General features: G+C 34.7%; 4 protein-coding genes across 22 annotated transcripts; 2 read left to right on the plus strand and 2 right to left on the minus strand.

The window, feature by feature from the left end:
- On the minus strand, nt 1-2515 carry LOC108203140 (gibberellin receptor GID1C). Of its 2 annotated transcripts, none has more exons than XM_017371900.2 (2): nt 2109-2515; nt 1-1465 (listed from the first exon to the last, which is right to left on the minus strand). In XM_017371900.2, the coding sequence occupies exons 1-2, from the start codon at nt 2151-2153 to the stop codon at nt 419-421; spliced, it is 1092 nt and encodes a 363-aa protein (XP_017227389.1). In that variant the 5' UTR covers nt 2154-2515; the 3' UTR covers nt 1-418. The 2 variants fall into 2 exon arrangements, with proteins under 2 accessions (XP_017227389.1, XP_017227390.1); XM_017371901.2 differs by having other exon boundaries at nt 1-1523; nt 2109-2389.
- A 991-nt stretch (nt 2516-3506) lies between these two features.
- On the plus strand, nt 3507-8967 carry LOC108200492 (glutathione S-transferase zeta class). Of its 2 annotated transcripts, none has more exons than XM_017368665.2 (10): nt 3507-3724; nt 3804-3873; nt 4085-4141; nt 5084-5169; nt 5269-5340; nt 6566-6619; nt 6700-6775; nt 6983-7044; nt 7568-7627; nt 8662-8967. In XM_017368665.2, the coding sequence occupies exons 1-10, from the start codon at nt 3722-3724 to the stop codon at nt 8767-8769; spliced, it is 648 nt and encodes a 215-aa protein (XP_017224154.1). In that variant the 5' UTR covers nt 3507-3721; the 3' UTR covers nt 8770-8967. The 2 variants fall into 2 exon arrangements, with proteins under 2 accessions (XP_017224154.1, XP_063940932.1); XM_064084862.1 differs by having other exon boundaries at nt 3639-3691.
- Nucleotides 8968-13813: 4846 nt separating this feature from the next.
- LOC108202972 (pentatricopeptide repeat-containing protein At1g08070, chloroplastic) lies at nt 13814-20189 on the plus strand. 17 transcript variants are annotated; one of them, XM_017371629.2, is made up of 6 exons: nt 13814-15901; nt 17466-17524; nt 18946-19007; nt 19074-19151; nt 19497-19546; nt 19653-20189. In XM_017371629.2, the coding sequence occupies exon 1, from the start codon at nt 13987-13989 to the stop codon at nt 15769-15771; it is 1785 nt and encodes a 594-aa protein (XP_017227118.1). In that variant the 5' UTR covers nt 13814-13986; the 3' UTR covers nt 15772-15901; nt 17466-17524; nt 18946-19007; nt 19074-19151; nt 19497-19546; nt 19653-20189. The 17 variants fall into 17 exon arrangements, with proteins under 17 accessions (XP_017227118.1, XP_017227116.1, XP_017227119.1 ...); XM_017371627.2 differs by having other exon boundaries at nt 18946-19151; XM_017371630.2 differs by having other exon boundaries at nt 18946-19151; nt 19669-20189.
- Nucleotides 20190-21553: 1364 nt separating this feature from the next.
- On the minus strand, nt 21554-25530 carry LOC108200662 (uncharacterized). Its single transcript, XM_017368891.2, has 5 exons — nt 25116-25530; nt 24549-24712; nt 22243-22993; nt 22071-22162; nt 21554-21980 (listed from the first exon to the last, which is right to left on the minus strand). Exons 1-5 carry the CDS (start codon nt 25431-25433, stop codon nt 21836-21838), a joined length of 1470 nt encoding a protein of 489 aa, XP_017224380.1. The 5' UTR covers nt 25434-25530; the 3' UTR covers nt 21554-21835.
- Nucleotides 25531-26292: the final 762 nt, after the last annotated feature.

Raw genomic sequence — 26292 nt, forward strand, 5'->3', positions numbered from 1 at the left:
TTTCCACAAATAAGTATATAATATTGATTATATGTATAAACATAACATAGGTTAATCAATACAATTGATGAAATTAGCATATAGACAAAGCCAGGCACCAGTCCTTTGGCCCAGGAATTTTATCAATACGATTCTGTCTTCCTCTCCTTCGGGGAAAGAAGTCAATCAATACAAAGTTGCTATTACACAACATTATCTTTACAAACTACAAAGGGTGAAGTTCAAACACATGGGTGCCAGTGATACACAATGCAGATACATCTCTATGATGAACTATGCCTGTGAAAATAAGCAAATCATCTCCTATAAGATGAATCCCGTTGAAAAGCACGATCCAGGTGAAGCTAGGATCAACAAGGTAGTAATTAGTAATAGAATGACAATTAAACAAACTTCAACTAGTTGAAAAAAAATTACTTCAAGCATTAGGTAAAGCTTCTGAAGTACTGGTGCCTGTATTCAATTGATCTATTGAACAGTCAGAACACACAAAATTTTTCATCTCAGCCATCACGGTGTAAAAGTGGTCATTGTTGGGCAACAAGTAAAACCCTATTGTTGCCTTGTCCAAATATAGAAGTTTAACCTCTTGACCAGCCTTCTTAAGTCCATCTGCATAAGCTAACTGCCAATCCTGAACAAGGTCTAAACCAGCAACGACAACAAGACTTTTCGGGAACTTCATTCCAACGATGCTTGTAGCCTTAGGACCAAAAGGATTACATGCAGGATGATCTCTATCTTCCCCTTCAGGAAGAAATGCTCTCCAATACCAATCTCTGTCTCTAACAGTGACAAAGTATTTCCCATCTAGTCGCTTCTCTGATTCAGTTCTCTCTTCCCCGCCAAACATTGGATTGAGTAGTATATTTCCGATCACTTCAATTCCTGATTCCGCTGCTTTCAAAGCAACATTGTGAACAATATTACCACCAGAGCTATCACCAGCCAAAAATATATGAACTTTAGAATCCCGACTTTGAAGCCATGTCTTTGAATGAACCCACCTAAGTGCAGTCCAGCCGTCATCATAGGCACAAGGGTAAGGGTCCTCGGGAGCACGCCGATAATTTACTGATATCACGACAGCATTACAAAGGCCTACTAAACGTCGACATAGACTGTCATAGATAGCACTGTTTGAAGAAGAATGTGCAAAACTTCCCCCATGGAAAAAGATAATGACAGGGACTATATCGGAGTTCAAGGGCTTCTCAAGATCAGCATACCTAGGTGCTTCCTCTGCAGCTTCTGCTGGTCGATAGATTCTGGTAAGCAGGCTTGTTGGACGGTCAATAATCATATCGAAAGAAAAAACACCATTCACAGGATTTAAATTAGACGGGACCTTCCTGTCAAGAAACTCAGCCAAGTGACGGTTGAAAGTCCCATCAGGTCGACGGAGAAGATTGTATGCCAACTTGAAATTGGAGATGAGGATCCATGTATTGAGTGGAACCACCATCTATACACAAAGCACAGTTTATAACTGAAATTTTGTATAAACTCATGAAAACCTGCACCTATAAATAGTAAATTTCACAATCTATTTTTCCAAGCTAATGCTTATATGGCTTTATATATATAGGTATCCCAGATGATCTAAAATTTAAATGAAAACTGTGAAACTACAAAACTGCAAATGATACTTTCCTGCCTTCCTGGGCTAAAATGAACAAAATAATTTTTCATAGATAGCTTCAACTAGCTAGAAAGAAACAAAAAAAAATAAGCAGGAGCAATACAGACCCTGACCTATATCGAAACCTAAAATCTACTAAAAAAAGCTCTGAAATTGGAAATTTATAAGCTCCAAACAAGATTAGCAGGATTCAACTTTATTAGCCATATACTAAAAACCTAAAATACTATTAGTACTATTATATTTACTTAATTAGAAAGGTAAGTTCCATATTTTTTAATGCACTAGCCTTTGAATTACACTAATCTATCAACAAATTCTCAAACAACATCTATTCTATCTAAAGATCAAAACTTTACACCAAGAAAACAAAAACCTCAAATACCCATGTATCAAATCAATATTTAACAACAAACCCATGAATCAAAATTTAAAAACACCACAACTAAATCAAGAACTCACATACCTTTGATTCATTAACATTAACTTCATTAGTCCCAGACCCTGACATTCCACTACTGTTTCAACAACAATCCCACCAACAAAACACAGTCTTTTCCTCAAAATCAATTCACTTCCATAAAGATCACATTTCTAATCACCATAATTCCATAAAAGTATAATCTTCTCTCCTAACATACACATATATGTGTAAGTATATATAAAGATCTATGGTTTTTAAAGTGATCAAAGATACTTGAGTTGAGATAGATGGAGTATTACACAATCTTAAGTGATGTCTTCTTCTTACAATATTTAATGTAGAGAGAGTATATAGCTTAAAGGGGTTGCGTGGCAAGTGTTGTACAAAGAGAAAGGTGTGGTAGTGCAGGATAAGATTACATGGCGCTTTTTAGCAGAAATGTATAGGGTGAGGCTAAAGTGCACTGTGGTGTGAAGGGTAAGTGAGAGAGACGACAAAGAGAGTTGCAATAAGATACTGTTGCAGTTAATTGTGGGCCCTACTTTCTTAAATTTTTCTCACTGTCGTGTAGTCTTTCTTTGTAGAAGTATGTGTTTTTTTTTTCATATAGGAATTATTTGTATTTCACTTTATTAATTTCCGTCGTGTTTGTTATGAAACATAAATATATTAATTTTGCATATACGGGTGAGACACGTTGAGGTTAAATAAAGAATAATTTCTTGGGGGTCTTCTATCTTTTATGTCATTATGCGAAACTAGATTTGCATCCTGTGTTCTAATTAAAAATATGCCTTATATAAATTTGAAAAAAGTTCATAAATTCTATCTCAACAAAACGCAAAAATAAGATGAATCAGAGATCACGTGTAAGATAAAATATTAACCAATATATATTAGGAGATACAGAAAGAGGATAGAGGATCCGAAATCCCAAATATACACCGAAATTAACAATACACAAAATTCTAAAAAACAAACAAATATATGTTATTTATTTACTTGAACTTATAAATCCTTCAAAATATCCTAAACATAGGATGTTTTATAATATTATGATTTGTTTGAGAATTTGAATTTCATTTAAAATTTTGAATTTGATCAAATGATCTGTTTGGAGAAACAAAAAAGGTTGGATTTGAATTTAATTTGAAATACAAGACATTTAAATATTAATATGAAACTGAAAATTTGAAATGAAATCTTAAATCATATCTTTAAATTCAAAATTTAAAATAAGATACATAATCTAACATAATTCATGTAATTCCGCCTCCCCATATGAGGTGCCATTCTCCAAGTCCAAGCCAATTATTTTTGTATTACACGACAAATTACAGAGAGCAGTCTTAAAAAATTACACTTATTTTACATTTTACTTGATCAAAAAAAGCTGAAAAAATAGTCATAACTATGATACCTCAGGTCCAATATTTCTGCAATATTTTATTGTGCTTTCTGCCGCAAACCAAAATTTCACAAAATGTCCAATAGCATGAGAGGGACAGAGTGAACATTAATTCTATCTTCCAGCGTCATGCATTGCGTCTTCCGTCCATTTACACCACTTTCACAAATTATTTCATGTGTTTACATGTTGACTATACTAAATCACACTCTACTTGGTTGAGCTCTTGCACTATCACTGAAAAAAAATGGTAACTTTCTTTCTAAGTAACAACATCATCAATTTATGTATTTTTGGTTTGAAAAATAATTTATGGATCTTGATTGCAGGTGATGAAGTTGTATTCTCATTACATGAGTTCCTGCACTTTTCGAGTTCGAATAGCTCTCCGGCTGAAAGGTTTGGCACATATCATGTTTGTCTGACAGGATTATAATCCCGGGAAAATTATATTGTTATTTTTTTAAAAATTTAAGGGATTGATTGTATTGCAGACCATCTTAAATAGCCTGCAAACAACCTCGAAAATTCAAAATTGACTAAACTAGACATGGGATTTGCGAAAAATTTAAACAAGATTCTTATGAGCTATTGGTTTTGTTGTGAACAGGGCTTGATCATGAATATATTGCAGTAGATATGATAAATGGGGAGCATCTCACCGATGGTAAGTTTTACTCTTCTAGTTTTTTGGTTTTTTTGTGTGTTGTGATGGTTAAGAGTGTTGTTTTCTTTCTGTATTAAGGATGCTAAGAATGTGCGGTGAGGTAATTGAGTGTAATCCGGAGCTCCGATTGATTTACAATTGCAGAAGAGAGAATAAAGTATTGATAGCAATTAACAGATTTATCAAAAGGAACTTATAAATAGTAGACTACCTTGTGAAAAATTAATAAAGACTAAAACTTGGATTTGGTGCATAAAAAGAAAATTGCCGCGCCATATTGTGAAGTTGTTTGGGTTCCTGTTGAAAACCTGAATCAGTAGCATGGAAGAAACTCGTTTTCTTGTTCCCCTCTTGCAGCCACTGAGTTTTTGATTCTTTTGCTTCCTAAAAGTTTCTTATGGATCTCTGTATCCCAGTAAGTCATGCTACTAATTTTTATTGCTGAAATTGTAACTGGATTCATTTCGGTTCCATTCCAAAGATTTTTATCGTGTACTTAAGCCCGTCATTCAGTTGTCCGCTGCTCTGCTCATATGCCTTTTACCTTTTTTTAGCCTGGTCCACTGAAGAAGGACGTCAAACCTTTCAATTAGAATGCATTTTAATCTATATGCTTTTAGAGTGCTTATGTTTTCACTTTTCACCCTTATCAATTAGAAGGGGGTGATGGTAAAAGCATCTATCCGTATTATGCTTAGGAAGTGCATAACGAAAACTTACTTAGAAGTAAAACCTTGTCTAAGTATAGTGCTTGGAAAGTGCTTTCCAAGTCTTTTTCTGTCTATTAACATCTTTTCTTTATCTTTGAGCTATTGATTCAAGCACATGTGAGAGCTTTTGGGTGCCAATCACAGACACCAAACTATAGTTTACTTTTTATTATCTTCTTACTAGCAACTCATTTCCTCTCTAATAGTTCTCTCTTTTATGACTGGAATGTAGAGTTCTTAAAGCTCAATCCTCTTGGTATGGTTCCAGCACTGGTTGATGGAGACATAATAATTGCAGATTCTTTTGCCATCTTAATGGTGCATTGTAACTTTACCCTTTATATGTAGCCTCTGATATCTATGTTTATTTTCTTATCTCATCTTTTTTTGTTCTAAATGGTGCTTTATTATGTGCAGTATCTGGAAGAGAAGTACCCTGAACATCCATTATTGCCAAATGATTTCCAGAAAAGGGCATTAAATTATCAGGTATAATGCATTTGCCTTCATATCTGGTTTATATTCTATGCGCAGTACACAAACACGATTAAGTCACTAGTTTGATAAGTAGTCCGAACTCAGATATTATAATGATAATTGCTGTCAACTTTAGAAAGAAACAGCTTGACTTTTCCCCTCTGAAGAAACATTCATCCCCCTCTTCCTGATAGAATATAACATTCTTCACAGTGATTACACAGCCCAATTAGATATGGCTATTCAGTTCGTACAATATTATTTCCTGTATTAGCAATTTCTAATCCAATATTGTTCCAACAGCCTCATTTCTGGTATTGTCTGAACTTCTATGGCCATGCATCCAGATTGCTATTCACTTCTTATCATCTTATGCATTATTAAAATCCTTACATTCAGTTTCATGCAGCTATATAGGTCTGGTTACATTCCTATATAATCTGTTTAACTTGTCAACGTTTTATGGTCGCACACCGCCCACAATGCACTTGCTAATTGCATCTTGGGTCTTACAGCGAATTTATGCCCTTTACAACAAAAATTGCACCTTCTCATTCCATCAATGTTTCATCATTAGTGCTGCTGTAAGCAAAATTCACTAATAAGTGTGATACTATAACTGAGTGTACATTCCTTGGAGGCGATCTTGTAATCAGGAGAAGGGTTATGTAGAATTTAGTAGTTAGATGGGTTGGGGAGGCAGAAATCAGGGTTATTGACTAGAGTGTAAATTACCATGACTCGAAATGATTTTAAAAGAACAAGATATTAGATGGGAAGTTAAAGCAGTATTATTAGGTGAAAAGACATCTACCCTGAATATTGCTTGCAATCCAACAAACTGTGGCATATCGGTGTGTCAGACCTGTATGTCATACAGAAGAGGTTGAATATTAGATCAATCTGCCAAGAGTAAGATTATGCATTTAAGCAATCTGCAGAGCCACTGATGCAGTCATGCAGAGATTTGTTTGCAGGAAGATATAAGTTTGTTTGTTTATAGATCTTTAGATTACTTAATGGATCCTCCGGTAGCAATACAAATATACCATGCACTTGAAATTTTCCCTAGAATTCCACAAATTTCAGAAACAACAATAAATTTACGGCTTTGAAATTAGATCTGAGTTTTACAAACAGCTTTACTATGCAAGGATACAGTAATTATCATTTAAACCTTTTGCTTTCTTTATCCTCCTTACTCTCAGCATCATGTTTATTTTTACTTAATCTGCAGGCGGCAAATATTGTTTCCTCCAACATACAGCCTCTTCAGAATCCACGTATACAGGCAAGCAGAAAATTTTCTGTTAATTCCTGTAAACATGCTTAGGTACCACAAATTAAGTTGTCCTTTTTAACTATGGCCAGATGTATATCGGGAAAATATCTAGTCCGGACGAGATGCTTCCTTGGACCCAACATCATATTTGCAGAGGCTTTGCAGGTAAGCTTTGGGTTACATAACATAAGTTACACTGTATTGATATAAAAAATCTAAGTCTAACATGTGTCTCTAAAGACTTGCAATTTAACAAGCCACACTCTTCTCAGAGTGTTGAATTTACTACATGTATCATATTAATCTCATTACGAGTATTATAGATTTTCCATGTAATCAATGGGCCTTGTATCAACTGTTGGTGTTTTTCAGCTCTCGAGAAGCTATTAGCCAACTGTGCGGGTAAATATGCTACTGGAGATGAAGTTTCATTGGTTAGTCTTTTTTTTGTATACATACATGTGTTATAGTCTATGCAGAGATAGGCAGGGATCAGCTCAACGATAAGTATCGGAGATGGAGCAAACTCCTCCCAAACCTATATGTAGATGCTATAAATGAGTTGGGTTCTGTAATAAAAATACCATATTCGTTGGAGTAAATGAAAATCTATTTTTTTTTATTTTCTTTTGTGTATGTGTTGTACTGTTATAGTCTCATCTGTTCAACGACTGCCTGAGAGTGTTGGTTTCCAAAATTGGTCTAGTTGAACACATTAACCCCGAACCAGCTTAGCCTTACCACCACTCTCTCTCATTCCTCAAATGTTTATGCACCTTGTAGTTGCGAACATAAATATTATAAGAAGTCTTACGAGTCATCTAGACAGGAACTGAGTAAACCTCATAAGAGAATTTTGATGAACTTTATATGTTTTACCTTCATTGGCCGAGCCGAATATGCAATCTACTTGTGTTCAGACGACTACAATTTTTAACTTTTGGTCTTATATTGTAGGCTGATTGTTTCATAGCACCACAAGTAGATGCAGCAAGCAAAAGGTTTAAAATTGACATGGTAGGTCTACTTGGCACTACAGTTCTGATCTTTGTGTCTCTCAGATATTTCCATAGCTTTGCTTCTTCTTCTTATTTCTTTTTTTTTTTTTTTTTTGGTATAAGCATTATTGGCTATAAATCATCACCTGTGCAGCTATGCTTTGAAATGGTGAAGGAAAGATATCTGATATCTAGTTATTACAGTTGACGCGTTCTTTACATGTATTTTTGGCTGTCCAGCTGAACTTTATTCTGCATAAATATAACACATTAGGGTTATAGTTATACATTACAGGACTTTTCTGTTTGCAGGTTTAGAAAGGGAAAATAAGTTCCGATTACTGTTAAGATAGTAGAAATCACCTTTGATTTTCCATTCATAAAGTACTAGCTAGCTAAGTTCCCCAGGCTCTTGGACATTAATTTGTTTCGCCAGTATGCTTAACAAAGTGACATAGACAAACTTGAATCAGCATTTGTTGAAAGTACAGCATTTTATCTGTTTCTCAAAACTTGTTCTTTCGGATTTCGAATGCTCTGTGCTGCTGTTTTCTTCATTTGCTATATAAGAGCATTTCCAATGGTACTCTTAAATCCTTCTTTAAAAAATAATATAATATGTGGCTCCTAGTAAGTTAATACATTGAATATCGTGACAACTCGGACCATACTCTTTATACTTACTCTTTATTCATATTTTATTATTATTTGAGTGAAAAGTTGGAGAGAGAATTAGAGAGACATGAATAGAAATAGAAGGAAGTGATTATTTTATTCAATAAAAATAAATTAAGAGCACACCTAGATGTTCTTTAAAAGAGAGGAGAGAGATTAAGTTCTTAACTTTTTAAAGAACTACTAGGAGCCCACAGAGTTTTAATTTTTCATATCCTCTTAAATTTTAGAGTTTGGAGCTTGTTTGAGGAGCCCATTGGAGATGCTCTAATTGTCTGTCCGATTTTTGTTAGATTATGATGGTGATTCCCTTGAGACATGTGCTGTAATTTAAGTGAGATGTGGTCTTAAGATTTCTCTTATCTATATATCATGCAGAATGATTACCCTCTTTTATCAAGATTATACAAGGCATATGTTGAGCTACCTGCTTTCAAGGATGCAATGCCCGAAAATCAGCCAGACAGTCCAGCTGTGGGCATCTAATTATAATGTGTGTGCGGGATGGTGCATAAACGTATATTTATACCTCGCATTCCTTTCTGATCATCCATCTTAATGTGGATTAGAACCAATAATTTGCAAGGGATGCTTGTAATATTCCACAAATAAGTTGTGCTAGTCATTTTTCTATGACTTATGTTAACCAGAAGCGGAAATGCAGCATTCATTTCTTCCTCTGCAGTGCCGCTTATTAGCGGATCAGATTATTTCTATGACGACCAAAGCAAATCAAATTTTTTTTATCATTGTTTCATAAAGTCTCTTAGAAGCGGATCAGATTATTTCTATAACGACCAAAACAAATCAAAATTTTTTTTAGCATTGTTTCATATCATCATCATCATCATCTCGACTTTCTCTTCTAAAAACCTTTTTCAGCTCCTCGGTTATGTTAATTAAGTATGCATTTCTTCTGGTTGGGTACATATCTAACATTGGGATAATTTCATTCACTGGGTAGGAGTTCAACTAGAAGTAATCCCCCGCTCCAACCATGGGGGCAACACATCAACTGTTAAAATTTTATACTACAAATGAATAATTGCTATCGATCTTGTGGGGGCAAGTACCCCACTGCCCAAGCCTGGATCCGTGCCTGGTGTTAAGGACCACAGTGGAACTGCCACTATCACTCTTTTTAACCAAATATGGAGCATCTAATTCACATACCCGTGGAGAAAGTTATAGCAGAAATCAAGTAGGTTATGTTCTCTTAGTCAAACTAATCAAATTTCATTTTAATATATCTTTTACATCATAGTAATAAACTCTGATTGAAACAATGCAGGTGAACCATGTGGGTAAGATGTATACTAACCTTGGATACGATGAGTAAACTGTTGTTAACCTCTTAGAAAGAAAGTTTGACAGATGATGCTGACTCTGTTGCTCAGATCACCATTATAAACACAACCTTTTAGAAAATCTCGACCAAATTTTAGGAAATTGTCTTCTAAACTACGGTCAAAAATATAATGATGTTTATTTTGGTGATCGGGGATATGTTCTAAAGTGTAAACCTATAAAAACGTCCCTGTGTACTTTTAAAGTTTAAAACATTTTATACTTACATTAAGAGTGTCATAGTTTTGCATAATTTACAAATAAACGGACAACAACTTTGGAAATGGAGGCTATACTCCATTCGACAAAAGTCTAAGCTATTTTGGCACCACCAATTGCCGGCTTTAAGTGTTTTCCTATATCACATTATTAAAAAGTTTGTTAACTCTTGTTGAAATTGAATGGTGATCGTAAGATCGGTTATTTTAAAAAAACAATATGAGATTTATACGAGGCACCTGCCTTGCACGGGTACTAATGCTAGTTACTTAATAATAGTAACAAATTAGTATATCAACTTTTAGAGTTAAAACATATTATTATTATTAGACTTAATTGAACTACAAGTATCTTAACATTTTATATAAAATGGAACTTATACAATATTCATATATTAGGTACTAGACAATTCTTTTTTTACTCATGTTTGCATTTTGTTTCAGTTTTGTGATTAACTTTACTACAATGTGATGTTTTCATACCAGTTTCATACAAAATTAATGAAACTGGTTACATTGTTGGTCAGTGTTAATCAACATGAACAAAAGAAAAGTAGCAGAAAAAATGAACAAAGTAATAGAAATTACCGTTATCATTCTCATTACCGTTGTATCAGTTTTAAAATCCCTCTCAAATTCTTTTACATTTTCTTTAACCTTCTCATATAGAGTTTCTCTTATTCGAAGAAAATTTTTCTCCATACACTCATTGTAATACTTGATGGCCTCTTCATCATGATTTTTAAGATCAAGTTTTTTAAACAGCCGATGAGCTACCTCGTACTTCGAACACTTGAAGTTGCACGTACTACAATCTATTTCGTAAATAATAATTCAGGTAAATACTTCTGGTCTAAAACATGTTAACACACATATGTACATTCATACAAACACATATACCTATTAAACCGAATAACACATATTTTAACACTTTAGAAAGATATGTGAAAAATGTGAAGGAGTTTCCGTTATGACCATGACATCCCATAAACAGTTCTAATGCCTCTTAATCACAAAAAAAATAAAATTGACAATAACATATTAGCAACCAGAACTTAAAAAAATGACACTAACATATTGCAGTTACGAAGAATTATAATTTATACATTGATAAATAAGATAATTTTATAGGAATAATCTTTCAAAAAATCACAAAATAACACGAGTGATAAATTCACATTCATATCGTTCAAGAGGTTTACGAAAATAGATTTTAGATTCATAAATCTTGAGATTATGCAGCATTATCACCTAAGGGGACAATAAAGTCAAATGTTCCTCTTTTTTCATTTTTTGTCCTTTTCTTCATCCATTGTGGTTAGGATTCAAGCCATCTAAACACAATTAAACAAACTAAATTAATAACAAATCACACAAACAAATACATTAATATATACACTAATAACAAACTAACACTTAATAACACCGATAATTATATTATAGATGAATTACTAGTACATTGCACATTCTTAATGCAAAAAACTTCAACATATATGTTGTATCTATTGAGAAGAATAAGGAGATAGTATAGAGTCGATTACAAAAAGTACTAGTTTGAAATGCTTGTTGGAATTGATCCGCTACGGGATTTACATTATACGCAACAGAAACACCTGAAGTACTCAACGGAATAGGTATTAGTTTTTTTTTTTTTTTGCCAGAGAATAGGTATTAGTTTGGTAATGGTTGGAGCAGCAAATTCAGATTCGGCAAGAATCTCATTTTTTTTTAGTACGAAGGGGAAATTGGCCCAAAAACTAGTATATTATAGGTCATTTTCCTATATTTTTCTCGTCTACTATCCTCATCCATCTACATTTTTTTCGTCTACTGTCAATAACACTATTTTTTATATAGAAATTTTATAATAACCGAGTGGAGTTCAATAAGTAAATAAAAGATAAATAACTTGTGATCGACAATATTGTAATAAATCGGATTCAATGAGAGAAGTTTGAATAAAGATGGTCACTGAACTGAAAATGGTATCAAGATGGTCACTAAAGTCATCATAAATATCAAATAAGTACTTTGAAATATGAGTTCAAGTAATAAAAATATTATTTATAGAGTTTTACACATCATTTTAAATGTTACCACAACCAACTAAAAAGTTTTGACTTCTAGTATTTATAGTAATATATTATATTATTTATTTTTTATTATATAGTTATTTTGTTTGTTTTAATTAAAAATAAATAATTTTTTTTTTTTGAAAAGCTTGGCATTTATATTAAAAAGTCTCGGAGAGCCTTACAATATTGTGTCCCTAAAGAACACACAAAAACAAGAAACTGAAACATGACATTCTTGGAAAGGAAGAGAGTCCGAGACTAGGCTTAATTAATCAAAACAACAACAACATAAGATTGTCCCATACGGACAAACTAAACAGCAAAAGATGACCCCATACTGGTCGTGATGGATGAATCCCCAGGTGGATTGTGAGAGATGATTCCTAGCGCCTTCAAGACATCCTTTACAGGGACAAGTACATAGAAGTTACTGTAGGCTGAAACATGGGCTGAGAGCGGGAACTCCTCCAGGCTGCTAATCACAGGGAGATGAAGAACTTCTTTGGAGCTGACGCCTGCAAAGAGTGGAGCCTCGGCTTCAACCACAGGCTTGTTGAGGATGCCAGCAAAGGCAGAGAACTTTCCTTTATCAATGGAGGAGTAGGGAAGGTGATTGTTAGCACCATTTACAGCAGAGAAATCTTCAGATAGAATGGCCTTGCCTTTGTTCTGTGAAGCGGCCTCGAGAGGCTTGATTACTAGTGGTTTATCATAGAGGCCCCAAAGCTCAGAGAAGGACCTGTTTCTGATGCATGAAAAAAGTAGGTGTTTCTTTATAGAACATAACATCCCTCTTCCTTTTGATTACAGGGATGGGAGGCGCTGCATCAATGACCTCACCATCTAAATATCTTATCATAAATACTAAAAATCATAACCTTTCACTTGGTTATGATAACATTCAAGCATAATATGTAAAACTCTATAAATAATATTTTTACCGCTTCAACTCATATTTCGAGGTACTTGTTTGATATTTATGGTGACTTTAGTGACTATCTTGATACCATTTTCAATTTAGTGACCAACTTGATACATTAAGCCCACTTCAATGCCCAACTAGATAATTAACCTTATAATAATATAAACACTATTACACTCACTACTTTCCTTCACGGTATCAAATCTATTATTAAATATAAATGAGTCTCAGCACTATAACCACTTTTCATCTAACTTTACTCATTTTTTTACGCTTTTTCTTGGTTTCCGTGTCGTAACCAAATGCATACAATCGGTGTGACGGAGGGAGTAGCACATATGAAGGAAATTTATCATTATTATACGGGGAATGGATGTTATTATTACACGATAGTCATGTTTTTTTTTATTTATAGGTTATAGATATTTTATATTTTAATTATATTATAAGAGTTAAGTTCCATGTAGTCCACTACCGTAGACTACGTATGTTCTGCAACTATAGAATGACATAAAAACATTGCAAAATGTATGAAATTTGTTATTTTGTGAAATACATTCTATAAATATCACTATTTCATAAAAAATATTGAAAATCATTTATGTTCGACAAATAGAACACATATGTTCTGTAATATGTAAATATGTTCTGCAAACTTAACATGTTTTGCAGAATAATGTGTTTTTCACTATTTAACTTATAGAATGTTTAGGATTGTCAAAATTTTTAACAACATAATGATGTTTATAGAACATGATTTGCAAAATAACACATTTTGCAAACGTGGTCTACGTTATTACAGTAAATATGTGGAATACATGGAACTTTGTTCAATACTCCATTATAATATTTCTTCAGAAATATCCATTTGAGTATTTTTCAGAAATTATGAGAGAAATATTTACGAAATTAAAATTGTAAAATTAAATCATCAATTTATAAAGAATAAGCACACAAACAATCGGTACGCCGAGAAGAAAAGGGAATTGTCCTCCAACAGTCCCTCTGCAGATGCCAGAGACTGTAGACAAGATTAGGGCTGAGCATTCGGTCGGATACATAGCCTATTAACCATGTTTTTTGTTTTTTTTTGGAAGCTTTTGTTTATTAACATCATGAAAAACTTAAGCTCTGCATAAAGATGCTTCACTCCAGCCTTTCTAATCTCTTAAAGGGACGGATTTCAAGACCCCAACTTCTCAAAATTCATGCCAAAGTGTTTGTTTTAGGTGCCCATCAAGATAATCTTGTAGCTACTCGCCTCATTGGTCATTACCCATCTCAATTAGCTCTCTCTGTGTTTAATTACTTGCATTCACCTAATATATTCCCATGTAATGCCATTATTAGATCATTAGCTCAAGAGGGTTATTCTGATTCTGCTTTCTTGGTCTTTAAAAGATTGAATTTTTGGTCCCTTTTGCCTAATGACTTGACATTTTCTTTTATTTGTAAGGCGTGTTTTCGAGCTAGTGATGTTGGTTATGTTAAGCAGGTTCATACCCATGTTTTGAAATTGGGGTATGGTGATGATTTTGTTGTCTGTAATGGATTGGTAGGTGTTTATGCTAGGGGTTTTAGTGATTTAGTGTCTGCGCGTAAGTTGTTTGATGAGATGCCTGAAAAGGGTTTGGTTTGTTGCTGGACATCGCTGATTGCGGGGTATGCTAAGTTAGGTCAGTCTGAGGAAGCATTGCAGCTGTTTTTAGTTATGGTACGGGATAATTTGAGGCCGGATGATGAGACCATGGTTAGTGTTTTATCTGCTTGCTCAAATCTTGACATAGAGAACAATGAGAAGTGGGCAAAGATTCTATCCCAGTTTGAAAAAAATTGTGTTTCCAAAAGATTTGGTTTTGATGCGCTGTATACTGTACTTGTTTATATATATGGGAAATTGGAGAAGGTTGAAGATGGCAGGCAGATATTTAATAAAATTTCTGCTCAGGGAAAGACAAGTGTGATTGCTTGGAATGTAATGATAGGTGCATACGTTCAAAATTCAGACGCGTCGGAGGCTTTGAGTTTGTTTAGGCAGATGGAAGATTTTAAGACTTGTCCCAACCATGTTACAATGGTTTCTGTGCTTTCAGCTTGTGCACAAATTGGTGATCTAGAACTTGGTCTGTGGATCCATGAGTACATGAAATCTAAAGAATGGAAAGGTTGCCGTGCTTTGAACCGAAACTTGAATACCACATTGATTGATATGTACTGTAAATGTGGGGATTTAAAAAGGGCTAGAGATGTTTTCGGTGGAATGTTCACTAAGGATGTTGTCGCCTTCAATGTGATGATCATGGGTCTTGCAATAAATGGCGAAGGACAAGAGGCTTTGTCCATGTTCTCAGGAATGCAAGATGTTGGCTTGATCCCCGATGCTGGAACTTTTCTTGGAGTTCTATGTGCATGTAGTCACTCAGGATTCTTAGAAAAAGGACGTCATGTGTTTGCAGACATGAGACAACGATTTTCTGTGTACCCAAAGTTGGAACACTACGCATGCTATGTTGATCTTCTTTCAAGATCAGGATGCATTCAAGAAGCGCTTGAAGTTGTTATATCAATGCCATATGAACCTAATGGTTTTGTATGGGGGTCCTTACTTGGGGGATGTGTTCTTCACAAAAAATTAGAATATGCAGAAAACATTTCCAAAATGCTCGTTAGAGCGGATCCTGATAATTCTGCCGGTTATGTGTTGTTGTCCAATGCATATGCTAGTGATCGTCGATGGGGTGATGTCTCAGAACTGAGGTGTTTCATGAAAGAAAAGGGTGTGAAAAAACATTCAGCAAATAGTTGGGTCAGCATAGAAGGAGCTGTCCATGAATTTTTTGCAGGGTCCCCATCACATCCACAAATTGGTCAACTTCTTGATATTTTGGACGGCTTGTCAATGAAGATGAAGTTGGGTATTACTTAGGAAACTTATGATGTTCCAGAGATGCATAGCATGCTCATTGTTGAAAGTGATAAGCGATAGTGTTGCAATTCCTCACATTCTGCAGATCAAAGTGGTCCGTATGGAGCGGAATGGGCATCATCATTAGTAGGTAATTCTTTTGCTTCTAGTCTTCAACAATATGCAGTTAAGCATCTTTAGCATAACTTAAATTTTTTATTCTAAAGAGTCTGACTATTGTTACACAAGAGTATGTATTATTATGTGGTTATTCTTCAGAGGTCTATTTTGCCATGTTGGTTTTAGCTGATAACTTTTTCTCAATGCACAAAAAAGCTTCTATTTTCATAGTACAGGTTGAATAAGCTGATTGCAGTTTCATGTTTCTTCATATAAGAATCAGTCTGGTATCAATTATGCATACAACTGGTCTTTGGATCCCTTACAAATTTACTATTTAATGATACAGTGACAGATGATTTAAGATTATTTGAATGTGGATTTCTTCAAAAAAGCCGTATATCATTGTTTCGACTTCAAATATATGCTAGTATAGTACTCAGTTTTCTGGTTTCCGGGTAAGAATTTAACTTGCGTGTTTTTTTCGATTTCTCCTGGTATATCCTAAACAAAAGAGAACATTTTTCCTTTGTACTTTTTCTGTAAAGTAGATGAACTTTGTAACTTTCAGCTTGTTAAGTAAAGCTTTGAGAGCTTGATTCATATCAAAATGTGAGAGCTTTTTGGATGCCAGTCACTGACACAAGACCAGCAGTTTACCTCTTCTGATCTTCTTACCAGCAACTTTGTTAGTTCTTAATAGGTTTTCTTTTAGGACTTGAATGTAGAGTTCTTAAAGCTCAACCCTATGGGTATGGTGCCGGCACTGGTGGATGTGACATAGTACTTGCAGACTCTTTTTTCATCTTAATGGTGCATCTTAGCGTTATCCTTTTATGTGTAACCTGATTACTATCTTCGTTTTGTTGACCCTTTACAACCAAGATTTCCACTTTCTCATTCAATTATTTTCTGTCAGTTATACTGGTTTAGCCAGTATCTTAACAAGTGTGATACTATGATTAGTTTACATTTCTTGGAGGCAATCTTGTAATCAGGAGTAGTGTAGGGTAGAATTTAGTAGCTAGATGGGGGTGGCAAGGCAGAAATCAGGGATATTGACTGAGAAGTTTAAATTACTATGACTCAAATTGATTTCCAAAAAACAAAATATTAGATGGGAAGTAATACTGGCAATATTAGGTCAGAAGACATCTTCCATTAACATTGCGTACAGTCCTCTACAATGCGACATAATGAGGCATATTCATGTGTTAGCCTGTCTGTCATATAGGAGAAGTTGAATACTGGTTTAATCCGCCAAGGGTAAGATTATGTATACAACCAATCTGCAGATCTTACTGATGCAAAGATTTTTTTGCAGGAAGACTTTATGTAAAATCTTTAGATTACCTTAAAATCCTACTATGCCGATACAATATATGATGCACTTGAAATTTTTCTAGAAAAAACAGCAAGTTATGGCTTTAAAATTTGTAAAACTATTTAGATTTTAGTTTCACAAACAGCTAAAGTATGCATGATACACTATTCCTCTTCTTTATTGATCAATTACAGCGATATATTTCGTTACTTTACTTCTTTCTTTATCCTCCTAACACTTAGCACTCTGGTTGAATTTACTTAATTTGCAGGCTGCAAATATTGCTTCCTCCAATATACAGCCTCTTCAAATTCCAGATTGCACGTTTAGGTACCATAACTTTAGTTGTCTCCTTTAAATTGTTTTCATAAGTATATCGGAAAGTAGCTAGTCCCAACGAGATGCTTCCTTGGTCCCAACTAGAGGTGGCAATATGGTTGTAAAACCATGAAACCAATCCAAAGCAAACCCAATTTGTGAATTTGGATCAATATGAAATCACATTTAGAAAAATGGATTTGGTTTGGTTTCTAATCTCACATTTCTCACAAAATATGGATCTAACTACATTTGATCTCTCTTTTAAAAAATTATATGTATTAACATCAAATATCTATGAGAGAGAGAGAGAGATTAAAGTGGTGGAAGCTCCACATATGAAACTAATAAGAAGTCACAGTAGACCACCAGCAGTGGATGGCCATGTAAAACGGTTGTCAGCACTTTCACAATAATGAGATGTCCTTAATATGAATAACTGTTTGAAGTTTTGATCCGCATTATAACATGCTCTGTATTGCTTTTCATGCAGAACGATAATGTATTTTATATTGCTTTTCAAATTATGTTTATATGACAATGATAAATATGATTTATCCATATTTTTGATCAAAACCATAAAACCAATCCAAAACCATAACCATATTTAATGTAATATGGATTTTAAATGGTTTTGGTTCCTAAACCAAACCAAATCCATATTATTGGGTCCAAAACCAAACCAAATCCATATTTTTCCAGCTCTAGTCCCAACATCATATTTGCAAAGTCTATGCTAGTAAGCTTTGAGTCACATAAGTCGGACATGTGTACTTTGAAGACTTTCAATTCCAAAATTCATACCCTTCTCAAGGTATTTGCATATTAGTACTTCAAACAACAGTTTAATAGTCCTTATGTAACAGAGAACCTAACTTCCATCTCACAGTCCGGAAACTATAACCAGTACATAATAGAAAAGACATGTACATCTATTGCATGCAATCCTTTCCATCCGAAGCTAATACAGTGAGGTACATTAATAATTTTCCTAAAGAAAATTTCACTACATATCATATTAATCTCATCACGGGTCAAATCAAATTTTCAAGTAAAAAATGGGCCGTCTATCAGTTGTGGGAAAGAGGATTATGTATCTTACTTCTCTTGACTTCATACAGTAGATACTACATGCCTTCAGAAACAATAAAGTAGTTGCTTCCCCCAGCCTAAACACTAGCAGTAATATTTTATAATATTTCTGTTGTTCAGCAACTAAAGTTAGATAATTGTATCTATATGAGAATACTATCATATATGAAAAAGCAGAATTAGTTTATACCGTCGTCTAGAAAGGGAAACTGAACAATTTTAATTTTGATGTGATAACTCTAACTAAATTCTAGTCTCTAGATCATACCGATGCATACGTTGTTATGTATTCTTCTCATAGGATTAGTCTTTTTTTAATATGTATGTTGTGTGTGTTGCAGCTCTTGAGAAGCTATTGAATAACTGTGCTGGAAAATATGCTGCTAGAGATGAAGCTTCATTGGTTAGTTTCTTCTAAATAGATCTGTTATAATGTATGCATTTATCTAATTCACAAACCTATATGCAGCTGCTATTAATAAATCTGGTTCCATAGCAAATCAAATACCATATTAGTTGAAGTCAAGAGGAAACTCTATTTTATGTGGTAAGTGTTATACTGATACAGCCAGTCTTATCTGTCCGATGACGGCCCAAAAGTGTCTGTTTCCTCATTTGGTCTAGGGGAACACATTAATGCGGGACCAGCTTTGCCTCACTGGTCACCACCACTCTCTCATTCTTTTTTTTTTTTTTGATTTTGAAATTTTTGAGGAACAGGTAGAGTAATCTTACATAACTTTGATTGCATCTTTTAGTTGCGAATTTAAATACATATGGGCTTGAGGAAAACTACTAAACTAGACTCTTGCTTTTGCATGTCAATCTACTGAGTTTCTATGTAAAGTTTTGCCCTTCTAAAAATCATCTCTTTCCTTTTTTAAAATGCGAGGCTTCATCTCTTATGAAATGAAAAAGAAGACTTCTGAGTCATCTAAACAGGTACTGAGTATAATTCATTTAAGAAACTTGATGAAGGCCAAGTAGAATATGCAAGAGACTCATGTTCAGACGTTTACAATGTTTGACTTTTAGTCCTAACTTGTAGGCTAATTGTTCTGTAGCACAACAAGAAGATCACCAAGCAATAGGTTTGAAGTTGACATGGCAGGTCCAACGCTAAAGGATGCGATGCCTGAAAATCAGACGGACAGTCCAACAGTGGGTCTCCCATATTAAATCTGATCATACATCTTTATGGGGATTAGAAAGCTCCTTCTGATTTCAGTGCACCCTGAACGGATTGTTATCAAGAATGGGCACCCTGAATGAGAAGTTTCAAAACTGTGCACCTTCTAGCCTTTTTTGGCATACACAGCTGAGGATAAAGGTTGGAAAATTCTGGGACATGTACGTCTATCAAAATGGGGAACAGAGTGGCAGTAGGCTTGAATTTTTTGACAATGCTGGGCGCTACTTGACCTGGCTCACAGCTTAAAAAAAACTGCAATTCTGTCTGCCATTTGGAATGGCGTACACAATCCTATACATTTTTTGCATTTTTTTAACATGTAAGTTGTATCCAATGGCGAACACGACATTCAATTTATTATTTATCCTTTATATATTATATTTTTGTTTTGTACACCAGCGTACATCTCTTAACATATCCCACAGATTTCCTTTGCTTGTGTGCCACATATTTCTGCCTTATTTTGTGCACCTTCTACTTATTCCTTATAGCTTTATGGCTCCTTCATTCTTCTGACCACCCATGTTTTTCATTTTACCAAACTGACCACTTTTATTGCGTTTTCAGTTTTCTGAGTAGTAGTATTGGTGTAGTCGGGATGGGTTTTGATTTGTTTCAAGGATTTACTTGCCCTTTGTGTTTTAGGCCCACCTGTTGGACTCACGTTTTAGAGCTTTAATTAGAAAGTGCGAGTATGGTCCAGATATTTCAACGTCTGTTAGTGTTTCTAGTGTTGACACTCGGTTGCCAGAGAGTTTAATCATGTACTTGGGAGAGAGATCATTTTTGAAATATGCAAAGTAGGCAATTGTGAGTCTTCTGCTCGTAAGTGATATAAGTAGGTCTTTGTCATTTAAAGTTGGTAGTAGATACTAGGTGGAGTACCTTGGACTTGGTAATGACTAATGCATTTACAGGTAAACTTGCTAATGGTGCTTTAACTTCTTAATCTCTTATATGTGGTTGTTTAAATGACTTGAATTGCTAAACAGTTCTAAACCGATTATTATTTTATAATTGCCAACCAAAATTTAACTTAGAAAGTTATGCTCTTGTAAGCAAGTACAGCCGGATTGTATCTGGTTTATTGATCTCGTGAGAACTGTGTGTTCAATTTAAACAACTTAGCATATTTTTCAGGAGGAAAGTTCTTGATGAATTGTTATGCTTTCAAATAAAAAAAAAAAGGAATTACCTATTTGAGGATTTTTACATTACCAAATACATTTCAATTTGCAAATAGTAAAAAAGGCATTTTTAAAATCAGATTATTTTTTCTCCCTTGTAAACTCAGTTTGTTAGAGCTTCTGCATAATCTTGAGTCTCCAGATATTACGGACTTTATAACATAATAATATGAAGTAATTAGTTTCTTTGCAAATGATGTTTAGAAGTGGTTTGTCCGAGTACGATTGATTTTGCATAATCTTGAGCCTCATGATTTTGCATTTATTGAGTCTTATAAAGATTCAAAAATCATTTAAAAGTAAAAACCCTATTATACATCAGAAATTTAAAAACTATTGAAAGCCTCCCGGTGATAAAAGTAAACGATAAATCTTACACCAAAATAGTGTTCTATATTTATAGCACACCATTTTCTATTATATTTATAAGGCACTTGCTAGGACACTCCAGGACTTACTCTTATGACTTCATACCGGCAATATACCGGCAATATAGATTACAGCACCAGTTGTAAATTGTAAGGCTGAAAAGGAGAAGAAAGGAATCATGCAAAAACGTATATATCATCCTTCTCTGGCCACAATGGGTCAGGTCATTTTTATAACTCAAACACACTTGGCCACATCAACTATTCACTGAATCATGAACATTTTGCTAAACAGATTATGTGTAAGTAACTAACATGCGACTATCCACAGAAGGCACACTTAAAAATATTCAACACAAATTACATTGTCCGAACTTGTATTCTTATTGTAGGTAATCCATACATGGAGATTATGTAACTGGGCTAAGAGCAAAAAGGCAAGAAATAACACGTGTGTGCTCACCCAGACAATGACACTTTCACATTACGTCAGCTTAATTCGCTTATTTTTCTTCTGTTTGGCAGGGGTTTTCGGTATCAAATTAGTGGCAGTTATAAGTTTATAGTCAGAATAAATCATTTGTCTCAGCCTTCCAAACCTTTCCTCGTAGAAGGACCACACTTCCGACCTGTGGTTAATAGAGATGCAGAAAACTTGTTTATCCTAGAGATTTGACAAAGGACCAGCAAAAAACCGAAAATAATAACATATTACATACCAATATACCAAGTACTGAAATGGTGCAAATTTTCCATAAATCACTTCAACATCTTGTCCAATTGTTCGAATGTCAGAATTTCTCTTGTGAACCTGTGCTCAAAATTTATTGTAAGCATTTCGAAACATGATACGATCCGATGCCTAGGAAGAAGTGGAAAGAAGCAACATACCTGTTTAATATGCCTAATAGTTTCGGAATCAGATGGGATCACATGGTAAAACCCCATGCACATGAGCACGTTGGCACATGTATATGGACCGAATCCCTCAATTTCTTTCAGCTGGTCAGCAAGCTTATTGTATATGGATACGCTTGGTCTGCTGCAGGCTTGCTCCAGTTGTTTAGGTTGAATCCTTCCTTCAACGATAGTTCGAGCAAGACTAATTATGCGTTTTGCTCTGTAACCAAGCTTGCAGCGATTTGCCAAGATATTTTCATCAATGCTTACTAACTCTGCTGGACTAGGAAAATTTCCAATATAATTACTCGAGTAATCATGGGCTATTTCTGATGAATTAGCATCAGAGATCAAGTTTAAATTAACTCCGGCTGATTCAGCTAAAGTAGAAGAATCATCAAATGGCATATAAATGTTCTTATCTGTTCTCATATGGAAGCTTGTGCCTTGTTTATCTAGCCTATGAAATCCTGAAATTTCAGCACAGTCTATATTGACGGAAACATCTTTTTCAACCTCTGCGTTGCTGATTGCAGAAAGTGAAGAATCCTTTCGAGTTCCATTCCTTCTCTTTACCTCTTTTCCGACAGGCGTCTTTGGAAGAAATTGGTCAATATCAGCTACTCGGTTCCTAGATGCTGAACAATTATTAGCTTCACAAACTGGAGAACCTAATAGAGGAGACTTAAGTTCCATCTGAAGTTCACATAATGCTCTAGCCATGCTCAAAGTCCTTGACCACCTATATGAGATGTGACAAAAGAAGTTAACTTGTTTAGCTCTAAAAGACACAAGAGTTCCTTTCTTAATCTGTTCAGAAGTGTCTGCCATGTAACAATTAATGAGAAAATATTTTAGAATTAATGCACTGTACTGTATCTTATTGGTTTGAGTGTTAAATTAAACTTTAACTTCTCTGTACCTGGAAAAATGATATATAGGCCTACCAACTTTCAGTTTTTGTCATTACAAGAGGTAACATGAGTATAATATTATTCTACAGAGAAATATTAAATCAAACCAGATATTAATTTTTGCCCTTAATGTGATTATTAGTGAGTGACTTGCTCATCTGGGCTAGGCAAGCTCGTCTAGCAACTTGGTATGGGGTTACGGATTATGGGCATTTAGAGGACTAGGAAATGCTTAGAAAAATAAGCGTGTTTCTTTTACTGAATTACGACCATATCAATCATTCTATAGTAGATATGGCTTACAGGGTTCATGTGGACGTAGTTTCGAGAAGCTTGGGGTTTTCTATAGCCTCTAAACTTATTTTGTGAACAAAAACCCTCACATATGATCTAATTATCCTTATCTGTAGGTAGTTTCTTTTCGATTGATCAGCTCTCACCCTGGTGATCATTTGGGTTTTAAAGATTCTACCAAAAAAGGGTATAAAGGTGTATGTAGTGATGGGAGCTTCTGAATATAAGTTCCACCAAAGCAATAGTCATAACAAAATACTAAAAGCTATATTTCCATGAGGTAAAGTTCTTAGAGAAGCTTAAAAACTATGCCAGGTTATTTAGTTAATTGCACACCAATTTTGCTACTCAAGTTGCTCTTTAGCCAAAATGATTTTCAGATAGGCATTTCGAGCTTCTGTTTCAAGCATACTGAAATCATGTAATTTCTATTTAGAACAGCATTGTAAGCTTTAAGGAGTTATTATATACAATGAGAAGTATTGGAGGCATACTTAAAGTGGGTGAGGCGGGGGGTGGTGTAATATGGCGTCTCAAGTCGGAAGATGAAGATGCGAATAATGAAAACAACGAGTAATAAAAAATCAACGAGGACAAAACACTAACATATTCTAGGAGTCAAACCCACAGCATTACTAAAAAATTCTCTCACATACCATCTAAGCTCCTAAAAAGTAAAAACTGTTAAAATTTACAAAATTTAGTACTGCTTATGCAAGGGGCATGAAACACCCTCGCTCCAACATGGTCACGCATTAACTTTCTCATGGGTTGTTCTAAGCTATGAATTGACCTTTCCTATTTTTTCTATTTGAAATATCTTGCTCCTATTTCCCATTTTATCTCCAACTAAATTATATGATAGTATCATAGTATGTGCTATCCTTTATGTATAAATTTCTCTAAATTTATATCTTATTCATGGTTTCTATCCAGAAACCATTTTCACTTACAATCTAAAAATGCAAATTGTACTGTTCCACTACAGTTAAATCAATACAATTACAAATTAAATGTACACACTGAATGACAAAAACTTAAGTGTTCAAAGCAACGAAAACACACCAAGAGGCAAGAGCATTTACTTACTGGCAGTTGCATAGAAGTATGCACTTAACCATATCTTCAAACAACGTCGGAGACCTAAACAATCTCCCAAAGCCCTTCTTCTTTGCCTCGATATACATCTCCTGGAATTCCCTCACATTCTGCTCCTCTTCTTTACTCAATCGCAGCATTCGCCTCACTTGATCCTAAAGTCCACACACATATCCAGCTAAAATAAATACAAGGTATTCATAGTTGCCATAGTCTATACAATATCAGTAGCTTACAACATAGACACAAAACAAGACACAATAACAAGCATTCTAAATAAGAAAAACAAACAAAGTAGAGTTATCGTCTTTCCATAATTTATTTAAAAGCACAATTCTTTCCATATTAAAATAAATTTGCAAAACAATATTTCCTGTGCAAAATAAAACGACATCATATTAGGTTAACAGCTCTCGCAATTAAGTAGTTGCCAATTTCAACTTGTACCTACTACACACATAACTAATTTTCGACTTATAAGTTACTTATCGAATTAATCAAATAGAGCTACATACGAAATGCAGAGATAAAAACAACGGCATCGGATTGAGAAGTAACCATAAGTGATTGTTTCTGATTATTCGACAGGAACTCGACATCGAAAACACGGAGACGAAGTGCACTGGGAGTATCCTCAGGGTGTGATATCTGCACATTCACCGACGGAGAATCGTAATCTCCATCGCTATTGAGACGCAATGGACGCGCTAGGGTTTTTGAGTGTGGGTCCCACTTGTTGGGAGCCATCATGAAGAGGCCGTGACTGCATACCGCGTTTCCAAGGTCGAAGTTAGCGCCGACGATTTCGCCGATTGGGAGGTCTATTGTTATGTTTCCGCCGGTGTGTTCGGTGGCGCGTGGGCGCGTTGTTTCCATTTCCGATATTCAGTGATGTTTAAAAAGCGGAGACTTCGTCCTCGTCACGTATCTGAATTTTGCTTTCCAACTTTCATTTAAATTATTATTCTTTTTTTTAATAAATTAGTTCATTTAATAATAAAAGACCATACGATACGACATCTACATAAACAATAGCGTCGAACAAACAAAATACAGAAACAATCACCGATCAATATATTATTCTTGGAGATAAAATCATGTGATTTGTTGAAAATGATATATACACATGCTTCATCACTTTCGCTTCCAGCATAACAGTTTGAGCTATCGACTAAGAATGCAATTCCCGAACAACTTTCATTACTAAATCAAACATAATACTCACACAAGTTGTGGGAAAATAACAAAACTCACACAAACGGTGAGACGACAAAAATCAAAACCACAACGTAGCAACCTTAAATTTGCAAATGTGTAAATGAAATACTAGCTAAACCAAAACAATCCTTAAATCTGGGGAACAAGCCCACAAAAACAAGATAACTCCGATCACTGTTGAGAACAAAATTATCGGGAAGAACGAGAACTCCGTAGCTCAGTGGAATTGTGATCTAAGAGAAAGAAGGTCAAATCGGAAAAGGCTTTGAATCCTTAGATCCGAAAACAAAAACTAATACCAAAACTTAAGAAAAAAAACTTTAAAACGAATTTTAGTGAAAGAAGGAAAAATAAACAAAGAAGAAAAGATTTTGGGGCTTTCTATCGCTTGAGATCCGGTGAAAGCCCCCGGCTGCCAAGCAAGAGAAGAAAGAGCCGTACAAGAGAAAGGCAGGGTTTGGGAAAGGTTACGTCTTTTGAATAAAATGGACACCAAATTTAAGTTTAGAAATTGAAA

This window comes from Daucus carota, chromosome 9, assembly GCF_001625215.2.
Source record: "Daucus carota subsp. sativus chromosome 9, DH1 v3.0, whole genome shotgun sequence".
Classification (NCBI taxonomy): Eukaryota; Viridiplantae; Streptophyta; class Magnoliopsida; order Apiales; family Apiaceae; genus Daucus; species Daucus carota.